This window comes from Ictidomys tridecemlineatus, chromosome 13 (genome assembly GCF_052094955.1).
Source record: "Ictidomys tridecemlineatus isolate mIctTri1 chromosome 13, mIctTri1.hap1, whole genome shotgun sequence".
In the NCBI taxonomy this organism is placed as follows: Eukaryota; Metazoa; Chordata; class Mammalia; order Rodentia; family Sciuridae; genus Ictidomys; species Ictidomys tridecemlineatus.
The window spans coordinates 87,675,511-87,699,538 of record NC_135489.1 but is presented as its reverse complement, the minus strand read 5'-3'; the positions used below and the strand labels follow the sequence as shown (position 1 = coordinate 87,699,538).

General features: G+C 39.8%; 1 protein-coding gene and 2 long non-coding RNA genes across 3 annotated transcripts in view; 1 reads left to right on the top strand and 2 right to left on the bottom strand.

Annotated features, from left to right (window-relative positions):
• Nucleotides 1–22,942, bottom strand: part of Afg3l2 (AFG3 like matrix AAA peptidase subunit 2) — a 44,228-nt gene extending 21,286 nt beyond the window's left edge. Inside the window, exons 1-7 of the mRNA XM_078030423.1 lie at nt 22,653–22,942; nt 17,377–17,476; nt 16,926–17,003; nt 14,627–14,733; nt 14,364–14,516; nt 3,854–3,928; nt 1,401–1,525 (exon numbers count right to left, since the gene is read on the bottom strand). Coding sequence (XP_077886549.1) covers nt 1,401–1,525; nt 3,854–3,928; nt 14,364–14,516; nt 14,627–14,733; nt 16,926–17,003; nt 17,377–17,476; nt 22,653–22,769 — 755 coding nt within the window. The 5' untranslated portion in view covers nt 22,770–22,942. The remainder of the gene's footprint in view (nt 1–1,400; nt 1,526–3,853; nt 3,929–14,363; nt 14,517–14,626; nt 14,734–16,925; nt 17,004–17,376; nt 17,477–22,652) is intronic.
• Nucleotides 4,259–6,878, bottom strand: LOC144369960 (uncharacterized). The gene is made up of 2 exons (XR_013429825.1): nt 5,098–6,878; nt 4,259–4,735 (listed from the first exon to the last, which is right to left on the bottom strand). It is a non-coding gene; the product is annotated as an uncharacterized LOC144369960 (long non-coding RNA).
• A 150-nt stretch (nt 22,943–23,092) lies between the features above and the next one.
• On the top strand, nt 23,093–23,664 carry LOC110599072 (uncharacterized). The gene is made up of 2 exons (XR_002484992.3): nt 23,093–23,214; nt 23,375–23,664. It is a non-coding gene; the product is annotated as an uncharacterized LOC110599072 (long non-coding RNA).
• The last annotated feature ends 364 nt before the right edge of the window (nt 23,665–24,028 follow it).

The following is a 24,028-nucleotide window of genomic DNA, read 5'->3' as shown; positions in this document are numbered from 1 at the left end:
CACTGAGCCACAGTCCCAGCCCCTTCCTTGCTTTCTAATTTTTTTTATTACAAACATTTCAATGCTGCTAAAGCAAGCAGTGAAAACCATGAAAAATTTATCTTTGGTTTATTTCTGGAGAAAAAGGAAAAAAAGCTACACTGATAAGAAAAGTTTTAAGAATGGTACAGTAGAAGTCTGTACAGATTCTGAGCATCCCTAATCTGAAAACTTTCAGAGCACCAACATGATGCTTAAAAACTTAAGGATTTTGAAGCATTTTAGAGTTCTGATTAGAGATGCTCAACTGATAAAACTATGCAAAATATTCAAAAAATCTGAAATTTGAAATACTTCTGGTCCCAATACATCAGATAAGGAATATTTAACCCATGTAACATTGCAACAGCAGCCTATAAAGTCATTACACCTTATAGCCTCAGAGCTGGGGATAAATCCTCCATGAACCATCATCACCACATACCTAGCATCACATGATGCAGATAGACTACAAGTCTATGTACCCAAGACTCCAGAAATCCTTAAATCTGAGTGACACCACCAATGCAATTAACATACTAACCATCAGGTTATTTTTTGCTCTTCTTACATATACAAAAAATTTAAGACTTCTGGTTTGCTCTAGAACCAGTAATTCTATTGCTAGGGGTACCTTCTGCATTCAATACAAAAGAGGTAATTGCCAATGGTTCTCTTGGGTGCATGTGGATGAGCACTCTAAGGCAACGTAACTTCCAAACGAGCTCAAAGACTGGTTCTGCTGTTGGAACTGGAATACAAGGCTTCATGCACGCTAAACAAGTGCTTACCCACTGAGCCTCACCCCCAGCCCAAAAACTGAATACATGGAGTAGCTATTAAGACTTGTAAGTGGGGTTATTAAAGACAAATAACCCCCAAGGGAAGAAGTAGCTCTGATGAGAGAGGAAGAATCACTTAAAAATCCTAGAAAACTCTATGAAATATAAATGTAAAACTGATTGTTAAAATAGGTAGAAGTGGAGGCTGGGAATATGGCTCAGTTGGTAGAGTGCTTGCCTCGAACGCACAAGGCCCTGGGTTCAGCACCACAAATAAATAAATAAATAAATAAATCTTTAAAAAAAAAAAAAGATAGAAATGCTACTCTTATATGAAAGACTCTTTATGCTGAAACTCTATGTCAACAATACATTGGATGTTAATAATCAAACCATTGCTTAATCAAGACAAATGTCAATGTGTAGGAAATGAATCATTCATGTACACAAACTAAGTTACTAGTGATTGTTTTAAACTCTGGCCAAACTGAGAAAGGGCAGTTTGAGAATGTAATGTGTAACTTTGCTACCTAGTGACATAGGACATGATGAACCATCACAGCAAACAGTTTTCAAAACGATTTAAAAAGTACTTCTTACCCATCACTTTCAGCAATGTAGACAACAGGTACCCGATTTTCCCCTTCTATGCCCAATTCCTGCTGTAAGGTTTCCAGATTCCGCTCAAAGGTGTCTACACTGCCAATATTAAACCACACATATTGCTATAAAAACAGAAAAACAAATACCCTAAGAATGAAGTGGAACAAATGATGTGATTCACTTGGAGAGTTGACTTTTTGAAGTTTTCAGAAACAGTAAGATTTACAAATTTTAAAAATAGCAGTAATAGAGCCTGGTTTTAATGACTTAGTGATTAAATCACTCAGAACATTTGGTAGTCCTTAGCAAATAAGCATTTCTTTAGGAGTATTTTCCCGTGGCTCTAAAATTATAAATTCAAAGAACAGAATAAAAAGTCCTATTTGAAAAGATAACCCTATTTTTAGATACATATTCATTCTTTTTCTCTTCTTTATTTCCTAGCATCTTGTTCCCAAACTGAAAACAAATGTGTATAACAATAGCTAAAAGCTCACTGAGCAATTATTGAGTGCGTGGTACTGTTCTAAGTCCTTTAAATATATCAACTCAATCTCGAGAATCATCCCAAGAAGAAGGAACAGGGTGACAGTCAAAATATGAATCATTAGAAAAAACACTAGCATGTACAATCGGAATAGAAGTGCCAAGCTGTCCAGCAGCACCCTTCAGTTCCCCAGAGTCGGGAAGTCTTGAGTGCCATAGGAAAGGACACCTAGGGGATTAGGGGGGATGGCTACTTTACTAAACAGCACACAAGTACAACCACTCCTTGGTATCTACAGATACCAAAATCTGCAGATGATCAATCCCTTTTATAAAATGACATAGTATTTGCATATAATCTACATGCCTCCTCTTAAAGTAATTTAATTCACCTTTAGATTATTTAAAATACTAATACACAATGTAAATGCTACAAAGTTATTATACTCTGTTTAGGAAATGACAGGGAAAGACATCTGTACATGTTCATTGAAGATGCAAATTTTTTCCAAATATTTTTAATCTGTAATTGACTGAATCTATGGATGCAGAACCCATGGACATGAGTCTAAATGTATTCTGTATAGTATTAGTATCTACTGGTTGAAAATGAGCTTCAATTCTTTTTTAAAAAATATTTTTAATTGAAGATGGACACAATACCTTTATTTTATTTATTTATTGATTTATGTGGTACTGAGGATTGAACCCAGTGCCTCATATGTGCTAGACAAGCACTCTATTACTGAGCTACAACCCTAGCCCAAGCTCTAATTCTTATAGATAAAAAACCATGAGCCAGGTGCAGTGTGATGCACATGCCTATAATCCCAGCAACTTGGGAGGCTAGAGCAGAAGGATCACAAGCTCAAAGCCAGCCTCAGCAAAAGTGAGGCACAGTGAGACCCTGTCTCTAAATAAAATAAAAAATAGGGCTGGGATGTGGCTCAGTGGTCTAGTACCGATGAGTTTAATGCCCAGTAAAATTAAAAAAAAAAAGAAAAAAAGAAGCCATGAGAATGACTTAACCTGCCCGTGGTTATGTACAGAATAAGAGGCAGAGGCTGGGATCTGACCTTAGGAGTCCGGCTCCAGAGGCAGTGTCCTAAGCATTGTCAAATTGCCTCTCTGCACAACCACAAGATGCTAATACTTGTAAGGACTCATATTTATGGAGTTTGACTAGATAAAAATAGTGCTTATATTCCAGGCACTTTACAAGTATTAGTCTCATTTTATAACTCACAAAAAAACTTTGCTCTCCTTTAACCTGCAATCATTTTTTTAAAAAAGTGGTGATTTAAGCTGGGCATAGTGGTGCATGCCTATAATCCTGGCAGCTCAGGAGACTGAGGTAGGAGGATTGCAGGTTCAAAGCCAGCCTCAGCAATGGTGAGGCACTAAGCAACTCATTGAGACCCTGTATCTAATAAAATACAAAATTGGGCTGGGAATGTGGCTCAGTGGTTAAGTGGATTAAAAAAAAAATTAAGATACAAAACTCAGAAGACATCAACATGTCATTCCATATTCTTCCCAGCAATCAGTGTTACTGAGCAAGGAAGTTCTCTCTACACACCTAAAAATAAAAGATGAGAAGTTTTAAATAACAATAGCTCTTGGTAAGTTGTTTCCTGACAAAGATAAAAAATTCATGTGGTTTCATACCCTAAAACATGTACCTAGCAGGTTAACCACACCTGCCTGAATAGCCCCTAACTCAGCACCAGCTATCCATGGGGCAAGACACTGAGTGCTTGGCTCTCATCAGACTCTGTGGAGCACCTCCCAGTAGTATGGGTATCACCAGGAGTGTATCAGAGGTGCAGCCCCTAGCACTAACTCACACCACAGATTCCCACCTGTCAGGGTACATCACACTGCTGCAACGTGAGTGGTGTTTTCTCTCAGCTCTCAATCTGCAAAGTTATGACTAATTCACATCAATTAATAAAATTATTTACCCCATCAACTGGAGTTTTTCCTGGCGTAAAAGTCACTCGAACAAAACGCTTGTTGACCACTTCCAGTCTGTCTACCTGGAAATTTTAAAAAGTTAAACATTCAAACATATATTTAAATAAATACTCCAAATTTTCTTTTAAGCTCACTTAAAATGAAGATGACATTCCATACACACAGAAAATAATCATGAATCGGAGGATGCCCCACATTCCCACCTCCAATACTGGGGAGGCTCCCCAGCATACCCTCTCCCAGAGGGGACAGCATGCACGGGTAGGTCTCCCCCAACCTGCCCTTGCATTTGTACTACACGTCTATATAACCCTGAATGATATCCACACTCACTTTGGCCTATTTTTAAACTTAAAAAAAAAGGTCTTGCTTTCTATCCACTCTTCTATTCCTTTCCTCTCTCTCCCAATATCACATTCGTTCAGTTTAACCACATTGACGTTTCATTCTGTGGGATGTTACATTTGATGAGTACACCCCAAGTTCCTTCCCATTCCCTGTTGTTTCATTATAAACAATGCTTCCTGGATATACCTTCAAAAAGTCCCCAGGAATATATATCTATAGGCAGACAAAGTGCAGCTGGGTAACAGGGTAGACCATACCTTCAACATCACAAAATATTGCCAAGTGGCTCTCCAATTCACTTGTACCAGCAAAACATTCTTATTGCTCCAAATCTTCACCATCACTTGATTATAAAGCCTTTTCATTTTGGCCACTCCATGAGTATAAAAAGTTGCTTTCTTTATATCACTAAATATATCAGATTCTTAAGAACATTCTTAAATACCTCTTCCCAAGGACTAGTTCAGGATTGAAGTCCTTTGAGATATGCCTACTTCTCACTATGTGCTCTACCAGTAAATCTGAAAAATACAAATGACAAACAGAAAGTAGAGAAGCTGACCTAGAGGAGGAACTGTTCTTGGTCTGGAAAGGAATGGGGAAAAGAACCCTATCCCCTACAAAGCTGCCTGGGAAGTGGCAGACTGACTCCAAAAAGCCAGTGGGTCAGGAGAGCTGGCACCATTGGGACTCCTCTCAAGCACTGGTTAGTACTCTTGGAAGGACTACTGCAGCCCCTTCCACACCTAGACAAGAGTTACTTTTGAGAATGTTGGCTCCCCACGACATCTGAGAATTATGCATATAACATCCTCACTTTCATGAAAAAAACAAAAAACACTTGTTTCAAGAACCTGAGTAGAACCAGGGCAGTGGTGCATACCTGTAATTCCAGCAACTCATGAGGTTGAGACAGAAGGATTGCAAGTTTGAGGCCAGCCTCACCAATTTAGCAAGATCCTGTCTCAAAATAAAACAAAAAAGGGCTGGGGATATGGCTCAGTGGTAGAGTGCTTGCCTAGCATGCACAAGGCCCTGGGTTCAATCACAGTATGGGTGGGAAAAAAATCTGAGTAGATGGAAGATGGTGGAGTAGTAAGCACCAGGAATCTACCTCCCCACGTATACAGGTAAAATCTGTTTGCTGTAATTATTTTGGAAATTTGGAGTTATTAGAAGGCTTAGCTGGTCAACTGTGGCTCACTTCAGTTAACTTTAGCTGTCAGCACTGTAGTAGCACACTCCCAGTCCAGGATAGGCTACTGAAGCAGCTGCCATAAAGCTTGCATGAGGGTAGGCTAAAGGACTCTGTCCTCCACAGACCAGGAATCTGTGCTCTGAATGCTGCCTCTGATGACAGTAGAGCAAATAGGTGGTAGCCACTCTTGTACCCCTCCTGTGACTGAAGTGCCAATGCCTTTTTTCCATTTTCTTCATTTATCTCTTTTCTCCCACTTTGGAGTTAGGTATTAAAGATTGTGACATTTAAAGAAACTGCATATACAGGGAAAATCAGACCATGTATGTTAAGGGAAAGACTTAAGGTTCAGAAAAGACCTCAGCAAATCTGATCCTGGGCACTGAAACAGCCCATGATAATAACAACAATAAACAACAAACAAACAAACAAAAACCTCACAGTAAACCCTGAGGGAAAGGGAAGAATCTGATATTCAGTTACATTATCAGATTCAAATGTTCAAATGTCTAGTTTTCAATGACAAAATCACAAGGCACACAAAGAGACAGATAAGCATTACCCATTCAAAGGTAAAAAGTGAATCAACAGAACTGTCCCCGAGAAAGACCTGATTGCAAATATACTAGACAAAAATTTAAAATGACTCCATTAAAAAATGCTCAGAGAACTAATGGACAAAGTCAAAAAAATGATATTTGAGCAAAACAAATACCAATAAAGAGACAGAAAACCTACGCTGCACATGGTGGCAGATGCCTATAACCTCAGAGGCTTAGACAGGAGGATCATGAATTCAAAGTCGGCCTCAGCAACCGCAAGGAGCTAAGCAACTCAGTGAGACCCTGTCTCTAAATAAAATACAAAATAGGGCTGGGGATGTGGTCCAGTGGTTGCATGCCCTCGAGTTCAATCCTGGTATTCTCCCCCACTCTTGCGCCTCCCAAAAAAGAGAAAAACAGGAATTTTGGAGCTGAAAAGTACAATAACTCTAATGAAAACTTCATTAGAGGAATTCAAAGGCAGCTTTGAGTTGGTAGAAGAAAGAACCAGTGAACAATAGGACAACTAAAATTACTGAATTTGAGGAATAGAAAGAAAAAACTAATTGAAGAAAAGTGAACAGAGTAAAGGGATCTGCAGAACAGCATCAAGCAGACCAACTCATCCAATGTAGGAGTCACGGAAGGATGAGAGACAGAGGGAAAGGGATAGAGAATGTTTCTTTTTAATAATGGCTGAAAACTGGGCTGGGGTGTGGCTCCTCGGTAGAGCGCTCGCTTAGCATGTAGTCCTGGGTTCAATCTTCAGCATAAAAATAAATAAAGGTATTGTGTCCAACTACAACTAATAAATAAATATTAAAAAAAAATAATGGCCAAAAACTCCCCAAATTTGATGAAAGACACGAATAAAAACATCTAAGTTCAAGGAATTCTAATTAAAAAAGCTGTAAACCAAGAATGACATACCTGACAAAACTGTCCTTCAAAAAAGGGAGAAATTAACCCAGTTCCAGATAAAGAAAAGCCCAGGGGAGTTCCTTACTACTAGATCTGTGCTGCAAGAAATGTTCAAGCAATTCCTGCAAAAAGAAAGAAGAAACATCACAGAGAGTAACTCTAAGGCGATTTGAAGAATGAAAGATCTCAAGAATGGTGAATACACAAAAAAAATTGTAAAAGTTAATATTACTCTAACTTAGGTTTGTATCTCTATATTTTGTTTTCTACATAATTTAAGAGACTGATGCATTTAAAAGAATTATTAGGTTATGCCCAGCACGGTGGTACAAGCCTGTAATCCCAGTGGCTCAGGAGGCTAAGGCAGAAGGATGGCAAGTTCAAAGCCAACCTCAGCAAAAGTGAGGTGTTAAGCAATTCAAGGAAGACCCTGTCTCTAATAAAATACAAAACAGGGCTTTCCACAGGTACTGGAGACCTTCAGGGACAAAGGACCACAGTAGAACACTAGAGGTAGCCAGAAAATCTGAAGCAATAGGCTGAGAAAACACTGCACACAACGGGAGCAGAATTTTTCTTGAGAACAAAGAATTCATTTCCTAGGGACTTCTAGAAATATTTAAGGGGACATTATTTTAATGAGTCAAAGGTGCAATATTCTATAGGTAATCTATATGCCTGTGAAATGTTCATCTCTATTACCATGACACCATTTCACCTTGAAATTCATGAGTCTGAGGTAAATTCAGCGTATATTTATATAATGTGCCTTAAGCGAAGATATTTAAGATATAAATCCTCCAAAGATTAAACATGACTTAGACTTTCCGTACCAACTGAGGGTTTTTATCAAGCCCTCTAATGCATGTGATGGTATTTACCCCCAAAATAAATGGTCCTATTGAGAAAAACCAAAACCAAAACCAAAAACAAAATAGGGCTTGGGATGTGGCTCAGTGGATAAGTGCCCCTGAGTTCAATCCCTGGTCCAAAAAAAAAACCCAAAAAGAATTATTATGTTCTGGGGCATATTGATGTACAAGTATAAGCTTGTGACAACAATGACCAAAAAATGGGGTATGAAAGCAGAATTTTTTGTATGTTATAGAATTTAAGCAGGCATAAATTCAAATTAGAATTGTAATTTTAGGATGTAAAATGTACCCCCCCCATGATAACCATGTATAAAGCTTTTGAATAAAAAGAAAAAGTATTTAAGCATTTCACTACCAAACAAACAAACGAACAAAAACAACAAAACTAAACACCAAAGATACTAATGCAAAAAATGAGAGGCAACACTGACATATAGGAAACAAACAATAAATGACAGAAGTTCCCATATATTGGTAAACACTTTAAACACAAATAGATTAAATTCTCTAATCAATACAAGAGACTGAGAATAGATTTTAATAATATGATCCAATATGCTGTTCAGATTCACTTTAGATCCAAATAAATAGATTGAAAGTGAAAGATGGAAAAATAAGCCTTAAATAAAAAATGGTTACTAGAGACAAAATTCATTCTATATTACTAAAAGGTTTAACATAGTAAGACATTATAATGGTTATAAACATAAAAATTGAACACTCAAATACATAAATCAAAAGCTGATTAAGTCTCCACAGATTTTGAAAACAGGTATCATACAAAGTATCTCCACTATAACAGTACAGAGCTAGAAATCAGTAACAGAGGAAAACCAGAAAAGCACAAATTTGTTGAAAGTAAACAACACACTCCTAAATAATCAATGGATCTAAGAAGAAATCACAAAGATATAAGGAAAATACATAAATGAATGCAAACAAGAATAACATACCAAAGCTTACAGGACACAGCAAAAGCAGAATAAGGTGGGAGTTTATAACTGTAAAAATGTACATTTAAAAATAAAAGAGCCAGGAGCAGTGGTGTACACCTGTGATCCTAGTGGCTTGGAAAGTGGAGACAGGAGAATTGCAAGTTCAAAACCAGCCTCAGCAACTAAGTAAGGCCCTAAGCAACTTAATAGGACTGTGTCTCAAAATAAAAAGGGCTGAAGATGTGGCTCCATGGTTAAGTACCCCTGGGTTAATTCCACAGTACCAAAAAAATTAAACATACAAGAAAGAACTCAAGTCAATAACTTAACTTTACAATTCAAGGAACCAGAGGAAAAAACAAGCTAACCCCAAAGCTGGCAGAAGGAAGATGATAAAGATTGAAGCCCGGAGAATATGAAAGTGTGGGAAAATAAAGAGGAAAAACAAACCAAAAGTATTTTTGGAGGGAGTGGGGTGAGGTGGAATTAGCAACACTAACAAAACAATAGCTAGTCGAACAATCAAAAAAAAAGAAGAGAGGACTCAAATTACTAAGACCAGAAATGAAAGTATGGACATAACTCATTTTCAGAAATAAAATAGTTTTAAGTTCTATGAACAACTGTAGGCCAACAAACTGAATAACCTGGATAAAACTGACATATTCCTGCAAATGCAAAACCTTCCAAAAACTAAACTATGAAGAAAGAGAAAAATCTGAACAGACCTATAATAGTAGGGATATTCAATCAGTAATAAAAAATCTGATAAAGAAAAGCCCAGGAACTCATGGCTTCACTGGTGAAATCTACCACACTTAAAAAAAAAACTACCTCCAGTATTTTTTTTTAATATTTATTTTTTAGTTTTAGGTGGACACAATATTTTATTTTATGTGGTGCTGAGAATTGAACCCAGTGCCTCAAGCACGCTAGGTGAGCACGCTGCCACTTGAGCCACATCCCCAGCCCCTCCAGTAATTCTTAACACTGAAGAGATAATACTTTTTAACTCATTCTATGAAGTCAGTGTTCCTCTGATACTAAAGCCAAAGACACTACCAAAAAAGAAAACTATAAATCAATATACATTATGAACATACATGCAAAAATCTCTAACAAAAAATCAGCAAACCAAATTCAGCACATTAAAAGGATATAACATACTTCATGTCTAAGTGGGATATATTTCTAGAAGGTAAGGATGGTTCAATGTACAAAAATCAATCAGCATCATACACCACATTGACAGAGTAAAGGGGAAAAACCACATGGTCATCTCAATTAATGCCTGAGAAAGCATTTGACCAAATTCAACATCCGCTTATAATAAAAATCTCAACAAACTAGAAAGAGGTTACATCAACACAATAAAAGCTATACATCAAAACACACAGTGTGGTGAAAGACTGGAAGCTTTTCTTCTAAAATCAGGAACCAGGCAAGATGTCCACTTTCACCATGTTTATTTAACACTACTGGAAATTCTAGTCAGAGCTAGGTAAGAAAAAGAAACAAAAGGCATCCAAATTAGAAAGGAAGGTGCCAGATTATCTGTTAGCAGAAGACATGATTACACATACAGAAAATCCCAACGATAGCACACACAGAAAATCTGGAATTAATAAATGAACTCAGCAAAATAGCAGGATACAAAGTCAACATGCAAAAATAAAAAGCATATCTATACACTAACAATGGATAATCTGAAAAAGAAATTAAGAAAATAATTCCACTTACAACACCACCAAAAAGAATAAAATACTTAGGAATTAACTTAAGCAGATGAAAGACTTGTACAAGAAATGATAAAAACATTTAGAAAGAAATTAAAGATACAAATATATACAAACACATCTACATTCACAAATTAAAAGACTAATGCAGTTACAATGTTAATAGTAAAAGCAATTCAGAGTTAAAGCAATCCCCATGAAAGTCCCTTGATTTTCTTTTCCCCCAGCAATGGAAAGACCCACCCTAAAATTTACATGGTATTTCAAAGCAGAGCCAAACCAATCTTGAAAAAGAATAACAGCTGAGTGCTGTGGTACACTCTTGTAAAGTTATAGCACTCAAAATAGTAAAGTACTAGCATTAAAAACTGACAATGGAATAGAATGAAAAAGACAAGAAATAGCTCAATAGTAGAACATTTGTCTAGGGTGCTGGCCCTGGATTTGATTCAAGAGGGAAAAATATGCAAGAGCCCAGAAATAAACTCTCTCATATACAAATGATTTTCAAAGGGGTGTCAAACCATTCAATGGGAAAAGGACCATCTTCTCAACAAATGGTGCTAAGAAACGTGAATATGCACACACAAAATAAAGTTTCAGATGAAAATCAACTTAAAATGGAAAAAAGGCCTAACTTTAAGACCCAAAACCATGTAACTGCTAGAAGAAAATGAAGGGCAGAAGCTTCATAAGACTGGATTTGGCATGACTTCTGGGATATAACACCAAAGGTACCAGAAACTAAAGAATAGAAAAATTAGATTTCATGAAAATTTTAAAATTTTGTGCCTTGCTCGGTGAGGCAATACATACATGTAAACTCAAAGACTTGGGAGGATGAAGCAGGAGAACTGCAAGTTTGAAATCAGCCTTAGCAACTTCATGAGACCATATCAAAATGAAAAATGAAAAGGACTGGGTATGTGGCTGAGTGGTAGAGTGCTTACCTAGAATGCTCAAGGCCCTATTTTTGTGTGTGCATCAAAAGACAATATCAAGGGGCTGGGGATGTGGCTCAAGTGGTAGCGCGCTTGCCTGGCATACGTGCGGCCTGGGTTCGATCCTTAGTACCACATACAAACAAAGATGTTGTGTCCGCCGAAAAAACTAAAAAATAAATACTAAAAAACTCTCTCTTAAAAAAAAAAAAGACAATATCAACAGAGTAAAAAGGCAGCCCACAGAAGGGGAAGAAATTTTTGCAAATTTTATATCTAACAAGATATTAATATGCAGAATGCACTGGAACTCTTAAAACTCAACAGCAAATAACCTGATTCAAAATGAGTAAAGGACTTGAATGGACATACAAAAAAAGATACATGAATGGCCATAAGCACATGAAAAGATGCTCAATATCAATCATTAGGGTATCGCAAATTAGAACTTCAGTGAGAGACTACCTCACACCCACTAGGACAGCTACTACTGGAAAACAAATAACAAACACTGGTGAGGATGTGAAGAAATGGGAAAGCTTGTGTACCATCAAGAGAAATGTTAAATTATACAGCCACTATGGAAACAGTAGAGTGGTTCTTCAAAAAATTAAACAGAATTACCACCTGATCCAGCAATTCCACTCCTTTACACATACCTTAAATAATTGAAAGCCGGGTCTCAAAGAGATATTGGGATACCTATGTTCATAGCATCATTCACAACAGCTAAAACTTGGAAGCAACCCAGTGCCCATCAATGCATAAATGGAAAAGCAAAATGTGGCACATACACATAATTGAACATTGTGCAGCCTTAACAGGGAAGGAAATTCTGACAAACGTGAAACTTGAGGACATTATACTAAGAGAAATAAGCCAAACACAGAAAGACAAATACCTCATGATTCCATCTATATGAGGTATTTCTAGTAGTCAGAATTCTAGAGACAAAGGTAGGTTGGTGGTTGCCAGGGGCCATGACAAGGGGGAGAGTGGTATTCCTATTCAATGGGAATCAGTTTACAAAAATGAAGTTTTGGAGGTCCATGTTGGTCATGGCTGCACTTTATGGATGTATTTAATATCCGTACACTTAAAAATGTAAAAAAAAAAAAAAAAAAAAAAGATGGTAAAATTAGGATTTATGTACTTTACCAGAATGAAAAAAAGAACTGAGAAAAACAAAGATAACAAGCATGAAAAAGATAAATAAAATCATGATTTATTATTAACAAATTGTTACTCTACCAAGTTAATATATCAAATAAGAAAAAAAAAATACTTAGATGGTCAAAACAAGGGAAAAAAATTTTATACTCATTCCTAACAACTCTAAAAGTGACCCAAAATACTTCTTCAATGTAGTAAAAACAAGGAGTAGACATTTGTCACATAGGTAAATGTTGGTAGCTTCAAGATCAAGAGCAAATCAGCATTTATAATCATCACTATTGAATTCTTCTGTGACTTCTGAACAAGACAGGAAAAGGAAACAGGCTTTCTCAGCACTATTATTTGACTATTTCCCTCTTATTGAACATTTACCTGTTTCCTCTTTATTGTTTTCTTTTAAAATATTTTTTTTAGTTGTTGATAGACCTTTATTTATGTATTTATATGTGGTGCTGAGAGTTGAACCCAGTGCCTCACACATGCCAGGCAAGTATGCTACTGCTGAGCCCGAGCCCGAGCCCCAGCCCCTTATAGTTTTCTTTAACTAAACACTGGAATGAATAACCCTGTGAATCCATCTTATGATTAAACCACTTTATGTATAAACCACTGAAGTGGTTCAGAGGATGTAAGGATTTTTAAGACTTTATACAGAATGCCCAATTCTCTGTATGACTGCCTATTTCATGTACCCTGTCAGTGTTGGGTATTATTTTTTCATTAATAATTATACCCAACTGGTTTCTTATTTTCAATTTGCATTAAAAGAAGCTAAGTTTGGCCTAATGCTTTCCTTTTTCTGTTTTGCCCCCTTCATCTGTATTTCATCTTTTATAGGTAAGTTACATCCTTTGTTGGACTCGACTGGAACTTTCATCTTTTACCTAGGTATCTTGGCCTCACATGAAAGTTTCGTTCAGAACAATGATCTCTTGATAATAGTGTATATCTGGGTTTGTTAACCAGTTCTATCCTCACTCTCTTGTACAACCTTTAGAAATTAAGTTATTTTTCACATTTCCTCAGTAAGCATTACCATGTTTATTTTACTATTTCACTGATAAAAACTCCAGCACTGCAAGGCCAATTTCTCTCAGATTACCCAGCAGGCCTAGTCCTGGTTCTCCATTAGCATGACATTCATCAATGTTAAGATGCACACTTTCCATATTTTTTAACCTCTTAGAAGTTGGGATCCATTTCACAATCAATGGCATGATGTAGTTTTGTTGGCAGCTTATTAAATTTTTCTTAATAATACATAAAATAACATATGCCTTATTAGTGGAGGCATTGTGAATGTGCTGAGACATGGTCTTACCAGGTCAAAGACTTGGCATATACACAGGATTCCCAGCAGACTAGCGACTCCAAAGTTCACATGCTCCACCCAGCCCACACATGGAGCCTCTCTGTTACTTTATAGCTCTGACTGGCTTCAAGTCATTGGAGATTAATTAGAAGCAGTGGAGACATAAAAGAGCTGAGAGAGGCTGCCACACATCATCATGCAGGAAGAGGCAGGTGAGTAGTGACAGAAACAGATGGGAGACTGCCAGGACCATGGATAGAAGCAGTGCCTCCAAACACACCAGTTTTTAATATGAAGTGCATCAAAAGGATGCTGTGGTAAGTTTGGGGATTGTGGATCATAATGAACATGTTTTCTGACTGCCGCACTTTTTGTCATTAGAGAAACCAACATGAACATGAACAAAGGAACTTTGTGACGGACAGGTCTAGCCAACTTGCTACTTATCACTGTTTGCTCTCTCCTGAACTGCACCTCTTGAAACATGGTGGCCGCAAATTCATAAATACTTACTACTCCTTTAGAAAGATAGTTATTGACGAAGTCCTTCCATGTGATTTCTCTCCCAGAGCTCTTGAACAGGAAGTAAAACATGACTCCACCCCAAAACAGAGCAGTCCAGAGAAAGTACATCCTGAAATCCTTGTCGTCCCAGGGAAAGTCACCCTAAGAATGAAATTCCACAATATGATCTATGCCATGCAAGACAAAGCTCTTCCCAACCCACTGTGGGGCCACATCAAAACCTCAAAATTGCACATAGTTTAGAACCAAACCTTCTGGAACCTGGACCACCAGTGAGAATCATCTTTCTTGCCGCGGCGTTTTCCTCCACCAGCACCTCCTCCTCCAGATGAGCGTGGGGTAGCAGCTGTTTTTGATTCTGTCATAAACAAAACAGGGCACTCTACCTGTCAACAAGGTTTCTTTGTATGCGTGTAATAAAGGACCTACAACAAAATACACTGTGTCAAATAGTATTTCGTGAAACATGCACAACTCCCAATATCCAAGAACTATGCAACTATTATACCACCCATTCTAAGGAAGAAGATGGAGCTAATCTGATTTACTGATTAGCTTGTTGCCTCGTCAAGTGATACTGAGTGACAGGTGGGATTTATACTCAGGAAAGTGAATTCCTGAGTACTCCTTCAAAGCTAAAAAGTAATTGCTCCCCTTCCCCAGTTCCACAAAGTAAACACTGTCAAGTTTCTTCTATGGGAAGGCCTGACATTAGTAATTCTCACCTGGGCTGGGCATAGCTCAGCAACACAAAATAAACCACTCTCATCCACACGTAATTCATGTGCAAGAATCTGATATTTGTCACTGTTATGGGATAAACTGTGTCCACCTCATGCCTCAATTTATACAATGAGTCCTGACCCTTTGTACCTCAGAACGTGACCTGATTTGAAAACAGGGATTTTATAGAGGTAATCAAGTCAAAATGAAGGGATCAGGATGAGCCCTAATCCATTAGCATCATCATAAGCAGGGGAAATCTGCACACAGACACTCATATGCCGAGATGACGAAGTGAAGACACAGAAAGCAGATAGTCCTCTACGAGCATATAGCTCTCAGAAGAAGATACCAACTTGCCAATGTCTTGACTTTGGATTTCTAGCATGCAGAATGAGACAATCCATTTCTGTTGCCAAAGCCAAAGGCTGTGATCCTTTATGACGACACCCCTAACAACAAACTGATACAGTCAGTAACACCTTTTTTTTTTTTTGGGGGGGGGGGCTCCTCTTCATTTTGTTGATGACCTACAAATACCATACTAATATCTTCAACTACCATCAAACCCTTCCAGTCAGCAGGAGGGGAGACCACAGGTGCTGCCATCCTCAGTGGCCACCTGAAGCTGTGGTTTCACCACCTGTGCTTCATGCAGAGAGAGGTGTGAGGTGTATGATCTCAGGCCCACCTGTAACAAGGCATAGGACTGGGAAACAGAATCATCACATTGCTCAGCTGGGTGACTATTCCAAACTACTCTGCGACAAGGTAACATCTAGGCAACAGGTACCCAACAGGTTGTATTTAAAGTATACCTACTATCATTCATTTACTCCCAAACCAAGACCCAGAATACTGGCCATACCCTTGGAAAACCCTGTAGCAGCTGCCCATGACACCAATACTCCCTCCCACAGCCTCCCGGCCACCATCACCCACACTAGCACACCTCACTCCCTGTGTTCCCTGGCCTTCCTTTCACTCCTTCGTATTCTTTGAGCATATATCTGTCTCTCAACTAGATGGCAAGTTCATTTAAAAACAAGGGCTGGGCTGGGCTAGGCTGGGGATGCAGCTGAATGATTTACTCAGCCTCTGTGGGGCCCTGCTCAATCCCCCAGCACTACCAACAGAACCTATAAGAGCTGACACATTTTTCTTTACATTTCCCTAAAAAGAAAGGAAGCCAGTTGAAAGCCAGCACATGCCAGGCATTGTAATACTGTATATGTGAAACGGGAGCAGGCGGCTCTGAGCCCGTACTGTCCCTCTTTATCAACCAGCCCTAAAAGACCCTCTCTGACTCCCCAAGATAAGATAGGTTCAATTAAAGCTCAGGAACAATTTTTAAAATACTGCACTGTACCACAATATGTGTCCAATATCTTGCATGTATTAGCTTTCTAAGGCTTTTCTCAATGGTTTAAATTTTATGTCAGCTATCTGTATCTACCAAAGAGTCTTAATTTGATCAGTCAGTATCTCCTAAGGGACCTTAAATTACTTCAATTTGAAAAATGACAGGTAAGTATAAACAGAAAATTAAGGTGAAATGAAATGTAGGGCCTGAAAATTCTCTATGTACTCATAACCTATAGTTCCACAACTGATTAACTCTATCTTTGTTCAGTGGAACAACTTCCATCAGTTATTACGAAAAACAAAACTCACACATAATTTTTTGTAGTTGTAAATGAACAGAATGCCTTTGTTTATTTTTATGTGGTGCAGATAGAACCCATTGCCTTACACATGCCAGGTAACCACTCTGTCACTGAGCTACAGCCCCAACCCCAAACTCACACATAATCTTTTAAAAGGTACCTTTTTTTTCTCCCGTAACTTCTTGAGGTTCACTAGTTTTTTTCCCATTTTTTCCATTAGGAAAATATTTTTCAAATCCTATAAGAAAAGTAAAAATATACACATGCTCAAACTAAAATTCATCAGGTCTGTGTATGTTCATTTGTTTTTAAAACAGTTCACATATCATTAAAAAGGATAAGCTAAAAGTATTACATTTCTTGTGTACAAGTACATCAAAGTCTAAATATGTAGTTTAACAACCCACAAATGTTAAAGAAAAAAAGTTTCCTTACATGCCTATTTCTTCATATGAAAGCACTACATTTGAAGGTGCCACATTTTCAGGACTATGATAAGACCTGAGTCAGAGGTCAAGGAGTAGGTATAGAAGACAGAAATGAGTCACTACATGCTCAGGACACATCTTTAACAAATGTAGAACATTACAGGAATACCTAAGGGGCTTTACCTTTGGGAGGTCGAGAACAGAATCGTTGATAAGCAGCAATTACATCTATCAGAAGAGAATTTCTGCTGGTTGTTGCTTGAGCTGAAGCATATCGATAAAGCTGCAAGATAACAAAATAAAAGCACGAGTGTTACATCAAGATAAAAGATGTGAAAGAACATTATTTCCTAATATCACAAAGTAGATGAAAAGTTTCCCTTCCATGGGTGGCAATATGTAGCATAGTGACTCCTTTCAGGAAGGACCAGGGTTGTCTGGTACTTCTTACTCTATTTTAGCAACAGAACCAGGAGACAACACATTATTATCCAGAAGATAAGAATACTTCAAAAATCAGACATAATTTAGAATTCTAGCCCAATTATAATTATCTGAAAACACGTTCACTTTGGCAATGTTCACCTAACTTGTAGCATTCAAAAGATAAAACTATGACTCAGAAAATCTGCTGCTTCATGCTGACTCATTGTCAGAATCCATAATACTGGTGTTAGTTTCCCATCCCTAAAATGGAATACCTGAGATAATCAACTTATGCTTTGTCTCAGTTTTGGAGGTTTCAATCTGTTGGAAGTTTCCCTGTTGCTTTTGGGTCTGTGGAAAAGTGACCCATCATGGCGGGAATGTGTCGTGGAGCAAAACCACTCAACTCACTGCCAGGAAGCACAAGGAGCCAGGGTCCCACTAATCCATTCAAAGGTACATCACTAATGAGCTCTAAGGAACTCCCACTAGATCCCCTCACTTAAAGGTCCCACCACTTCCCAATATTACCACCCTTGGGACCAAGCCTTTAATATAATAAATGGCCTTTGGGAGCCTTTCAAGTTCCCAGCTAGGGCCAATACTGCAAGATATTTATCTGAAATTATGGACTACTGCCACTTACAGAGATAATACTAAATTTACCTTAATTCAAGAAAGTTATGACGCAAAATCAGTGATTATCCTTATACTAGCAACATTTGCTAAAGATATTTGATACATTTACATCCTTGTGAGAATCATGGTTACACAAGTTTATTACACATACATCTCTGCTTTACATAACATGTTGCTAAAATGTTGTCTGTAAACATAATCTAGGTAAATCCAAGTATAACATAAACAAACCAAGTAAGTTCTCTAATAAATTTTTAACTGTACAACTAAAAGCAATCAATGGCAAGAGGCACTGAGGGGATATATCCAAATCTGTGAAAAAGTTCAGGTATATTCTCCTTTTGCAAAGTGAAAATTCACCACCATTTTTGAGGGGGTAGGGATGGGGCCAAGCTTTAAAATACAAATAGGAATGTTTAAAGTGATGTTCACCTGTATTAATATACACCATTTTTTGCCTCCTTTATAGTGTGATGAGAAAAATAAAACACTGCAGACTAAATAAAACCACATCACATCCACTAGGATGGTTATAATAAAAAAAGACAAATGGTGGTAAGAAAGTGGGGAAATGGGAGCCTTGGTACATTGCTGGTGAGAAGGTGAAATATCGAAGCCACAATGGAAAACAGTTTGGCAGATTCACGAATGTTAAATGTGGTTACCACAGCATCCAGCAAATCCATTCCTATTAAAAACAAAACAAAACAAAACAAAATTGAGGGCTGGGGTTGTGGCTCAGCGGTAGAGCGTTCACCTCAAATGGGCGAGGCCCTTGGTTCGATCCTCAGCACCACATAAACATAAATACATAAAGATATTATGTTCAATTACAACTAAAAATAAAAATAAAAAATAAAAACCTGAAAATGTATGTCCTCCCAAAAGCTTTATAGAAGTGTTCAGAGCATCATTATTCATAATAGTTAAAAGAAGAACAACTCAAATGTCCATCAACTGGTGAACAGATAAAAAGTGATATATCCATGCAATGGAATCACATTCACACACAAAAAGTACGGAAATACCAGTGCATAGATGAACTTTGCAAATATGCTCAGTGAAAGCCAGCAGACACAAAAGATCACATATTTTATGGTTCCATTAGTGTGAAATGTTCAGAAAAGTCAAGTCCATAGAGTAGATTAGGAGTTGCCCAGACCTGGGAAGATGGTTAGGGTGAAACTGGGAGTAACTGCTAATGGTTATAGGGCTTTCCTGGAGTGATGAAACTGTGCTAGAATTAGGGATAGTAGTGATGGTGGTACAACCTTGTGAATATCTTAAAACTCCCAAAATGTACACTTTAAAATGATGAATTTTATGGTATGTGAATAAAAATGTCAATAAAAAATAAATTTAAAAATGAGGGGGAGGAAAGAGAGGAAAAGGAAAAGTATTGGGGAATGAGCTTAATCAAACTATGTTATTATGTACATGTATGAACGTGGCACAATGAAAAAGAATCCAATGAATCCCACCATTATAAATAATTTTGGGGAGTGGGTACTGGAATTTGAACCCAGGGTGTTTTACTATTGAACTACATCCCCAGCCCCTTCTTCTTCTTCTTTTTTTTTTCTTTAAAGACAGGGTCTTACTAAATAGCTGAAGGCCTCACTAAGCTGCCCCGGCTATACTCAAACTTGTGATCCTGCCGCTTTAGCTTCCTGAGTCACTTACAGGCAAGCACCACCATGCCTGGTTTATTATGTATAATTACAATGCACCAATAAAAAGAAAAAAAAAAAGAATGAGCTGATTTAACACAAAATAAATACACAATTTTAATTACAAAATGGGCCCAAAACACTACACATACATAGTTGACCACAATGCTGATATAAGAGAATTTGGAGCTTATGGTGTATTTGGACCTTCCAAGCCATGGAAACACATGATCTGTGAAATAATCACTGGTACTGTATAAGAACACATCATAAGTGAATAAAGCTTTTCCCAGTGCCAATTTCATTAAGAGTATAGATTACAATGTCTTTCAAGCAGGACAAGTCAACAACTCACTCTCAAGCCCTGAACAACTACTCGGTGTGGGGAGTCCAAAGGGTAATCAGAACCAGTTTCCACTCCTAGGAAACTCAGAAGCACAAGGAAGAAAATGCTGAGAACAAATCAGTTACAAATTTGTATTTTTGTAAAATATAAAACCTGTAGTCTCATCTTTCAGTTTCCTCAGGGGTTCCAGGATCCCCTGGTCCACAGATGCTCAAGTACAATGTTTGCCTAAAACTTATACACATCCTCCTGTATACTTCACATCACCTCAAATTACTTTTAATAATACAATGTAAATTTTATGTCAAATGTTGTTATACTATATTGTCTAGGGAAGAATGACAAAAAACCCTATATCTACTGAGTACAAATGCTATTTTTTAAAAAATAGTTTTGTTTCAAGTGTACCCTGGGATATGGAGGGCTGCCTGATAATGGAATCAGAGTGGCATGGAGGTAATACAAAAGGTTCTTTATCATACCAGAACTGGGGCATTTGATAAGCACTCCATAAATATTTGTTGAATTAAGAAGCCCCTATATGCTCTATTTTCAAATTGCGTTGACATGGAATATTCCTACTAACCTAGTGATAATCCCCATGACCGCATTTTTCACTGAGGTTATTTTCTATAACAGAATCATCAATGAAGCTTTTCTCCTCTGCATACCCAACCCAAGCCCAGGGTGTCTTGTCAAAGAACATGAGACACCAATTCACAAAATTTATGCTTAGAGCACTTCACCTCAGAGGATCAGCTTCTATGTTTGACAATATGAAGTTGCTTTATCAGTCTTTTCCACGAGGTGTAACACTTGAGAACTGGTATCTCAACACATCAAAATCTTTTTCCAAGGGACCACACTGTGAGAATAATACTCCTGTCTGATCTTCAACAGTAGCATGAAGGAAAACCTGTCCTATGAGACTCCCTCATAGGTAGCACAGTAATGCCCCAGTGTCCCCCATTCAATGCTAGGGAATATGGCACAGATTACTCTCCCAATCCATTAGCTGTAGCTGTCAGCACAAAGGTCTTCCTTCTATTTCAGCACTGGTGATTCACAGGGCCAACAGTGCCATTGCAAAGAAAGGTCTTTTAGGTAAGATTCCTGCCATAAAAACTGCAAACTCACCAGGTAGATTCCTACCTGCCCATTGTATGTCTGAGACCAACGTCCACTAGAGCAAAAGGAAAAAAATCTAAACCAGGAAAGAAGAAAATGGACACAACACAAGAAACTGAAAAAGGCTTAGTGCAATGCAGTAGAGAATAGGAAAAAAGATGAAGAGAACTACGGAATAAATACAAGACTGGTATGCAAGTAAATATCATAAATGCAAGTACAATCAGCTCTCCACATCCTTGGATTCCACCAATGGCAGACTGAAAACATTATGGGAACGGGGGAAGAGGGATAGCATCTGTAAAGAACTTTTTTCCTTGTCATTCCCTATACACCACGATGTATACTATTTATATAATATTTACATTGTAATAGTATAAGTAATCTAGAGATGATTTAAAGTATATGGGAGGGCTGGGGATGTGGCTCAAGTGGTAGCGCGCTCGCCTGGCATGCGTGCGGCCTGGGGTTCGATCCTCAGCACCATATACAAACAAAGATGTTGTGTCCGCTGAAAACTAAAAAATAAATATTAAAAAAATTCTCTCTCTCTCTTAAAAAAAAAATAAGTATATGGGAGACCAGGGGCAGGATGTATGCAAACACTCAGAGCATCCCTGGGCTCTGGTACCCTCCGGGGTCCTAGGATCAATTCCCTGCGGATACTAAGGGACCCTGTACTATTACCTCCCCCATTTAAGTGGAAAGGCTGAGCCAACTTCCTCAAGGGCATCAGGCTAGTAAGTGGCCACCCAAGTTCCAGCGACGGAGTCCAGGGCCTCGACCACCTGCTGCGTACCTCCGGTAAACCAGCGCAGGCTGGAGCCGGCAGCAGGAAGCTGTGTCACTGACACGGCTGACCTGGACCAGAGGCAGGTGACTGCACGGCTGTGAAGCACTACCATCTCTTCAGAAAGACCCCTGGCCGCCGCGCGCGGGCCTAGCGGGCCAGCCTTCGCCCCCAACGCCCCGAGGGCGGAGCGGCGCGGCTACGCAGTGCGGCGCACGGCCCTATGCGGCGAGGCGGCTTCTTCACGCCAAGGGCCAGACGGCGCCGGGCTGCCCACCGAGCGCAGCCTCCGATCCTCTGGAGACAAGCGTGTCCGGCGGACAGCACACGGCACACGCGGGTGCCAGTCGCGGCCGGGCCCGGCTCTCCAGGGCCCGCGCGCCGCGGGGCGATGACCTTGACGCTGCCTCCGGGCCGGAAGCAGGCCCAGGAGAGGCGCAGGGCGGGAGCCGGGACTCACCTTTCGCAGGCAGGGCCGCTCGCCGGGGCCCGCGCCGCCGCCGGGAACGAAGAGCGGCGGGAGGCCGCGGGGCCGACAGCCGCCGCGGCCCCACAGCAGCAGGCAGCGGTGCGCCATGACGGCCGGCGCGGCCCACTCCGCCCGGAGCACCGCGCAGGTGCGGAGGCGGCTCGGATAGAGGGCTCCGGTCGTAGAAAGCTACGCGCGACGGCTGGAAGCCAGCGACTTGCCGCGGGCCCCAGCGCTCCACGCGCGCGTCCCCCTCGGCCCCGCCCCGGCGTGCTGACGTCGACGTCCCCCTCGGAGCGGAACCGAAGGGTAGGAACGTGGAGGGCTGGGCCGAGGGAGCCGTGGGGGTGGGCGGGGAGGGGGCGGGGTCTAAGGGCAGGGCGTGGAGAGCGTGATAGGAGGAGGGGCAGAGGGAGGAGCGTGGAGGGCGAGACCCAAGGGCAGGGGCGTGGCGAGAGACGGGGTCTGAGGACGTAGGCTGGCGTGCAGGAGGCGGGGCCTGTCTACAGGGGTTTTGGAAAGCTGGCCCTAAGGGGCTGGGCCGTGGCGGGAGGTAGGACGTGAGGGCTGGACCTTTAGGCTGGGGTCGCGGGCAGGGAGAAGGCGGGCACCGGAGGGGGTAGGGAGGGCAAGAAAGAAGTGCAAAGGCTGCTGGGGCCGTGGGTGAAAGGACCTTTTCCACTGAGGGCTCCGTGTCGTCTTTGTCCTCTTAGCATTCGCTGTCATTTGCCACATACGACTCAGTACCTTTGGCTGACATGGTGGCGGTCCGCGAAGATGCCCCAACACATCTCTAACTCCTAGGAAGGCAACGCAAAGAATCACAAACCAGCCATCTAAAAGCGATAATCAAAATGTTGGGACTATAACCTCTAACTTGGGCCCATGGGGATCCCTTTGTGGTAAGTGTGCTGTGTCATCAACAGAGACAAACTCATTTGTGTCTTTCTGCAATGTCAGAATTTATGGAATAACAATAAACTCACAGGATACTCCACTTTCATCAGCAGCAGTTCATCGCATACTTGTGGGCACCTGGTATTCATTAACCAGGAAATCAGATTGATTTGTTCCAATCTTAATTTCTAATATCTGTAACACTCGAAGTCACACATCACACTTCACACAGTCATACATGTAGATTAACAAAAGGCTAAGAAACGGTTAAGGCAAGTACATGGTATTAGAAGGCTGACTGAGAGGCAGACAGAGAGCAACTATGAATGAGACTGACTGTAGGTGTCAGGTAAGACCAGGAACCAGCCAAAGGACTTGTTGAGGGCCCAGAGCTGACAAAGCACAGAACTTAGTCTAAGCCAAGATCCAGAAGGCAGCAGTATTAGTGTCATATTGGAGTGTCAGCTTGA